General features: G+C 48.0%; 1 protein-coding gene across 1 annotated transcript in view; it reads right to left on the bottom strand.

Moving 5' to 3' along the window:
* Positions 1-3,239: 3,239 nt before the first annotated feature.
* The window catches only part of erfl3 (Ets2 repressor factor like 3), a 55,233-nt gene continuing 51,419 nt past the window's right edge, over positions 3,240-7,053 (bottom strand). The window contains exons 4-5 of the mRNA XM_049583607.1: positions 5,828-6,984; positions 3,240-5,511 (exon numbers count right to left, since the gene is read on the bottom strand). Coding sequence (XP_049439564.1) covers positions 4,834-5,511; positions 5,828-6,984 — 1,835 coding nt within the window. The 3' untranslated portion in view covers positions 3,240-4,833. The remainder of the gene's footprint in view (positions 5,512-5,827; positions 6,985-7,053) is intronic.

Genomic DNA, 7,053 nt, shown 5'->3' with positions numbered 1-7,053 from the left:
ACTCCGGGACGTTTAAGGTCACGGGCACCAAATGATGCTGCGTTCAAGTGCTCCTCGGATGGTCCCTTTTTCCAACTTGGAAAGTCGTTCTTCCGGCTTTGGTGTGCTCATGGTCTTAAAGTCATAATGTGGAAACAACATGTGTTACAAATAAGATGTGTTGAATGTCATTGCTCAGAGCATTTAAACAACACGTTGATAAAAGTTTGTATTTTCAACAGTGGTACTCAATTTATGGCCCGTGATCAGGTGCCAAGTGGCCTACCAACCATTTTCTAATTCCCAGTGAAAATAACTTGATTCACAATGCGATTTTTTTTTACTCTGGATTTGAATAATGTGCCAGAGTGTGTGGAAAAAAGCCTCAAAATACAGTTGGCTTATTTTAAAAAAGTGCCCAGAGGAGGTTTAGGCCAGGCCCCGAATATCATTAAATCCTAGAAATACCATTGTGCAACATCGAAAGGTTGAAAACGGGCATTTATTATATATACTGATAAATATTTCTAATGTTAAAGTTTTAAACTGGCGTCTAGCCTCCTTCAATTTTGCAAAAGTGGCCCGTGGGCAAAGCAAGTCGAGAATCCCTGCCCTGTAACTACTAAAATATTGCTTTACCTGACGAGTGCTAGCAAATAACTTTTCAAACTCACATTGTCACACTATGTGGACAGCAACTTAAAGTGGAACATTTTTTAACCATGAGTCAGCCATGTTTCTGCATATGTGACGTCAACTCGGGAACACGTGTGCCAATATCTTTGACTTCCTGAGTTGTTTTTCTGACTTGAGGGGGTGTTCATGTGGATTTTCCCTGTCGGTAACTGATTTTTCTGATTATTTCTACACCACATGATTGCAGGCTTAAACTGTTGCCTTCCAGAAAGCACAGCTGTGAGGACTTCTTTTTTAATTAATTGTAATTTTGAAGAATATAAATTCCACAAGGCCTCATATGACTGCCGACTTGCTGTTGACGAGACAAAAGTCAGGGGGTTAATCTCTTTGTTTACAACTAACACGGTAATAAAACACCACTGTCTGATTGTGTGTCATTAATAAATATGGATGTATGAAAGACGAGCAGACACAAACAAACACAGTGATATTCATATTGGGTTTCAACCGGTTTTAATTAACCCTGATTACAGCTTAATTACAAGTTTGAAAAAAAAAAAACAAAAAACAAAACACGAAAGAAGTGGAGAAATTCAATGTTACATCATGGTATTAACTCTCATCTCTCCATCTGAGTGTTATGTAACTGCTCGGGGGAGACGAGGCGAAAGAAGAGAGACTGAAAGAGGGAGAAGATAGACCTTTACACAGTCAAACAATACACATCTTTTTTCTTCTCTTAAAATGATACAACCCCCCTCCCCTCCCACCCACCCCAAAAAATGAAAAAATATACAGAGGCAAAGAGAAAAAAGTAACATTATAAAATAAAAATTACAATACATGACAAAAAAAGATAAAATCACTCCCCCTCTGTCCCTAAATAAAATCCTCCGCTGCTGCTGCCCTTCCCTCTCAGTCCCCGATGTTATTTCTCTGTCAGCATCAAAATTAATATTACACATTTTAGTTATATTACATTTGTAAAAACTAAAGACAAGAAAAAAGGTCTCAGGTTTGGGGGCTTGAAGGTTTAAAACAGGGAATAGAGTTTGGGGGGGTTCCACATCATCCAAAATGATGTAACACAACATTAAAAAGCAACAGCTAACAGAGCCATGGAATAATAATAATGCCAGGTGGAGAGGTAAATAACCCAATGAGAACAATAATAACAACAATAATCAATAGCAATATTGACATCAGAAAAATAAACTGAGAAAACCTTTACTCTTCTGATAGAGAAATGTTTGTGCTGTTCGTCTACCGTTCTTTGACTGTAGAGGCCTGAAACAGGATGTGAGAGAGCCTGCGTTACAATCAATCTTTATACCCTGCAACATCATGACTGAGTCAGAGCACGCCGCAGTTTGCAGGAAGTCAGACAACGCCTGAAACACAGCGAGGAAAAATGAAACAGAAAGAAGAGAGGAACGGTGCAGAGCAGACAAGACTGATGCCTCATCTGTTGCCGAGATATGAAAAGTAGTAATAAGGCAGCTGTCAGTTCAAATACAGACACAGGACTTGGTGGGTTGTGTGTGTGTGTGTGTGTGTACATGTTGTGACATGCTCCAGTCCAGACCACAGGGGTCTGATGAGGAAATTCAATCAACTCAGCTACACAGACCGCCTGGAGGCCATCTATCTCACAGTTCGCTGCTATAGATCCGTCTTGTCGCTGGTCAGGCGGGGACAGGCCACCGGTCAGCATGGCTCAGTTAACCAATCAGACGCCTGGATGACCTGGCCACAGAGATGAAAAGCTCCAGGATGTTAAAACATAATCACAAGTATAATTATTTGTGTATGTATGAATGTGCATAGTTTGAGGAGAGGGCCTTTAAGGACAGGGCCTCGCATGTCCGACGTTTCCAGGCTGTCTTACAGTAATGATTAACCCCTTAAACCCTGCTCTCTCCCCCTTTGCCCAACCCAGAGCTGCTGTGTACTTTGGAGCATTGTGCTAACTGGCCTAAGAGAAAAGACAGGATTACTACTTTATAACCCATGAGCTAACTCTGAGCACACCCACCCACCCACACACACACACACACATAGAGGGCCTGGAGAGGTGGCCTGGGGCCAGCACAGCTCGGGCCGGGGTGAACCCTACTGCGCTGAGCGAGACTGTGCAGACAGGAAAGAGCAGAGTGCTGTGTGCTGAAAGGGCAAGCTACTGCAAATGAAGTGAACAGCAGAGTGAACCACACATCTGAATCATTAGCAGTCTGTTCGAGTCCTGTTTTTTTTTTCCCTTCCTCTTGCTGGTCTTGTTCTGGTGGACTGGCCTGTGCTGTTTTTCCTCTGGCTCTTTTGTCTATGAAACAAATGTACAAGAAAAAAACCCGTACCCGGACCCGTACCCCGCATCAGTCTGCCCACCCCACCCTCCATACCACATTTCCTAGTAAGCGGCATGACATGTCTGACCGCTCAAAATAATCCACTTACAAAAAAAATCCTGAATCAATCATATCATTAAAATGCTATCGCTCTTTTAAAATCTCACTTTCTTTAATAATTTCATTTAGAATATATAAAGATATAGTCTGTATGTGTGTTATCAGAGCTCAGTTTGCACTTTTGTACATGCTATAAAAACAAGGCATAGAGAGGCAGTGTCTGTGTGTGTGTGTGTGTGTGTGTGTGTGTGTGTGTGTGTGTGTGTGAGAGGTCTAAGATGTTCTCTGCTCTCTCAGACTCTCACACTCGTGTAGTTAACAGGCCTGGCAGTCTCACACACGCACACCATCTGAGGATGACGCCACTACAGAGCTGGAGGTCCGGACAGAGAGCAAGAGGGAGCATGTTTAAGAGCTAAAGGCAGTGTTGTGCATGTGTGTGTGCTTGTGTGTGTTTTGCTGGTTTAGTTTAACACTATCTATGATTGTTAGAGGAGCTTTAGCTGGTGAACTAGGATTCTGTGCTGCTGGGACTTCCGCGAAACAATTTTCAGTGTACAAGCCATGTTAGGTGAGGTGAGAAGGCTAGTTAACGGTTACTGGAACCCCTCAAACCCTTCCCCTCCCCCCGCTGCCTTCTCCTCATGGTCCCCTCAGCAGTCCTTTTCTCTACGCTGAAGTACTTCTTCACTTTTCTCTTTTCCTCTCCTCACATCTCCCTGGGGTTAAAATTATTTCTGTGAGTGGAGTCGTGATCTTTCCACAGGTGGTCCGCAAGAGAAAGAGGGGCAGGACAGGAGAGAGACAGAAGGAAGGTTATACAAAAGTCAATAGCTCTGAGAGAACAGTGTGCCAGAGTCAAAGTCTGTGGATGTGTAAATGTGAACGTGTGTTGAGTCTTGCGTCGCGGTGAACACTGTTAAGTGTCCATAAGCAATGCTTCCAATGTGAATCCCCTTCACTGTTGGCTGTTTTGTTGTTTTTATTTTTTGCTTGTGTGTGCTTGTGTGTATGGATCCGATAAACATACAGCAATAGGCTTCCCTGAGTGGAGTGGGCCAGGTTTAAGAGTCAGTCAGACAACACCCAACAGCCCCACTCTTCAGTCTTGGAGACACAGTTTCCTTTTTTCCCCCCATGATTTTTCAGTATCTGTCAAACGTAACAAGGGTTTCATGAGTCAAAGATTGATTACTTCAGTCCTCTCCTTTCTTTGCTCTCTTCCATGTCACTCCAGGGCTGTGGGTTTTTAGATACAGGCACTTATCAAAGTCCCGTCAGCTTATAGGAAAAGTAGCATAGGGGAGATCGTGCACATCCTCATTCTAGGTGTGTTGCTGAGTTTTAAGGGAGTGTGTGTCCCCTGAGGAAAGTGCTGACAGGCTGCTGATCCTACTGATGGGGCCTGAAGGCGGGAGCTGTGCTACTGGGGCAGGGCATCTGGAGCTTCACTGGCCAGGTGGGAGGGGATCTTGGAGCCAAGCATCATGAGGGAGCCTCCCTCAGATACCAGCCCTGTTACACTCACTGTGCCTGGGATGGCTGAGTCTGAGTGAGTCCCACCTCCCAAAGGATGTGTCCCAGAGGAGCCCTGATCCAGACAGAGAATTGGTGGGGGCAGAACTGACAGAACACGAGTCTTTGAGGTGTTGGTTTTCTATGCGTGTATGTTGGACTGAGCGCTCAGTTCACTGGAGGTTTCAGGAATCTAGTTTGTCAGTGTGGGAAAGGGATTACAGAGGGGACATTTACATACTCCTGTTCCACCTCCAGTGCTTCCAGAGCAGTAGTGTTTGGGCTGTGTCTCTCATCAGCAGTCTTTGTTCTCCAGAGACAGCTGGGCAGTGGCACGATGCAGCTCAGCGCTCACCCTCCGCTGTGAGGCCAATGGCGTGGCTAAAGAGCCCTCGTACGCCAACGGGGGAGGACTGTCCCCTTCTCCGCTGCCTGTCCCGTCCTCCTCCATCTCCATCCGTCCATTACTTTGCCTCTCTCTTTCCATCTCTTCCTCTGGTCGTACTTTCTTGTCGTCCGACTCCTCCTGCGAGGCCTCCATGCGCTGGTCTTCGCTCCAGCGCCTCTTGAAGCGCAGCTTGAGGGGGATGCACTTTGTCTGGGGAGCTCCCACTGAGCCCGTCTGAGGTGGAGGGGTGTTACCTTCCCCTGGTTCAGTGGGTTCACTCTTGAGGGTGGGCAGCATACGATGCACATTGGAGTGTGTGTGCTGCGAGGTGAAGAAGGGCATCAGGCCAGGTGGAGGCGGAGCAGGGGCTTTGAAGACATCCTCGTCCAGGTCCTCGTCAGGATGGGGTTGATGCTGGGGCGCAGCTGTGCCGTTAGCAAGGTGGTGGTGATGGTGGTTGTCAGGGGCTCTGGAGTGGCGTGAGGAGAAGAGATCAAACTCCTCATCTCTCTCATCTGGGTCCTCATCACTTATGTCAGTGACCTCCACCTCTTCCTCTGACTCGATATCAGAGATGGGCTCCACCTGAGCAGATGTAAAAATGGGAATCGAGACGATGATGAACACAGCGGCAAAAACAGGAAATGGAGGAACTCACTGACAATGAATTATGACATTTTAGTCCAGCATTGTTTTAAGACACAGTAAACACCACTGAAGCCTATTTTAATAATATAAATGATTAAAAATATAGCTTTAATAAAAACAAGTTTGCTCTAAGACAATGTCTGCTGGTGTTATTATTGTATATTAAATATACATTTAAGATCTTATGGTGATTCATGTCACACATATCCCTGCATAGACCATAATGGGGAATATTTGGGTCCATGTATCTCACCTTTATCTTGGGAAGTCCTGCGCTGTTTAGGGACTGCGTTGAGGATGAGGCAGAGAGGAGGCCTGAGCCGCTGGCTGAGCTCAGGTCACTACCGAACGACAGCGAGGAGCCCAGGCCAGAGGTAGACGACATGGACCCAGATCCTGAGGACAGGGAGCTCTGCCTGGGTTTACTCTGGCTTTGACTCTCCCTCTGCTTCCTTCCCAGTGGTGGTGGCTGCAGCTTGAACTTGAAGGGAGACATGTGTGGAGGCTCCTCACCCAGGTGGAGTGGGTGATGCATGGGATGAGAATGGGTGTGAGGGTGGGCAGAATGAGGCGGATGCGGGTGGTGGTGGGCGGAGTGACCCAGAGGTGGATGGTGGTGCCGTTCTCCTCCCCTCTCTCCTCCCCCTGCCGTCGCTGCTCTTTCTGCTCTCTCGGCTGCTCCCCTCTCTCCAGTCAGACCGGCCTTGTCTGCGGCGGGCCGGTGGGGCTGAGGGATGACAATGTTGGGGTACTGGAGGAAAGCTCTGGGGCTGAGGCCGTAGTTGTACACCGACTGGGTGTGGGCCTGTAGGTAGCGCTTCATGTCCTCTGGGTTGAAGGAGAAGTGGGAGCCTAACATGGGTGACAGGGTGGGTGAAGGGGTGTAGGGGAGGTGAGATGTTGGGGTCATGGAGAGCGCTGGGGACAAAGGAGGAGCCAGGAGGCCAGCTCCTCCCGGCCCTGGCAGAGGGGACACAGGGAAGGGTGACAGAGACTCGGGGTGGATCCGGTGCCCTGTGTGACCACGGGAGCCTGGGTGCCCAGCAGGGTTACCTGGCCCTCCATACATGCGGAACAGGGTTTCATGAGACAGACGGGGATGGATGATACTCCGGTAACCTCCTCCTCCACCACCACCACCGGGTCCTCCTCCTCCACTCACACCCCTTTCTCCCCTTTCCTCCCCAGCTCCCGTGTTGCCCTCCTCAATCTCAGAATTGACCGAGGTGCCATCGCTGCAATCGCTGACGGAGCCTCGTGCCATCCGTCGGGCCACAGAGCTGAACATGCCACCAGGGCTGCGCAGGTCCTCGTTTGGGGAGAGGACTTCGGAGGGCGTTGAAGGAGGAAAGCGAAAGTGAGTCCCTGCACCGGTGGGGACGGGAGGCGCGCTCTGAGGCACACTGCTTCCTAGAGACGTCAAGGGAGGGAGAAAAAAAAGAAGAGGGGGGGAAATACTGAGAAATAATATATTATGTT

Source organism: Epinephelus fuscoguttatus, linkage group LG8 (assembly GCF_011397635.1).
Source record: "Epinephelus fuscoguttatus linkage group LG8, E.fuscoguttatus.final_Chr_v1".
In the NCBI taxonomy this organism is placed as follows: domain Eukaryota; kingdom Metazoa; phylum Chordata; class Actinopteri; order Perciformes; family Serranidae; genus Epinephelus; species Epinephelus fuscoguttatus.
This window is presented reverse-complemented; position numbering and strand designations above follow the sequence as displayed.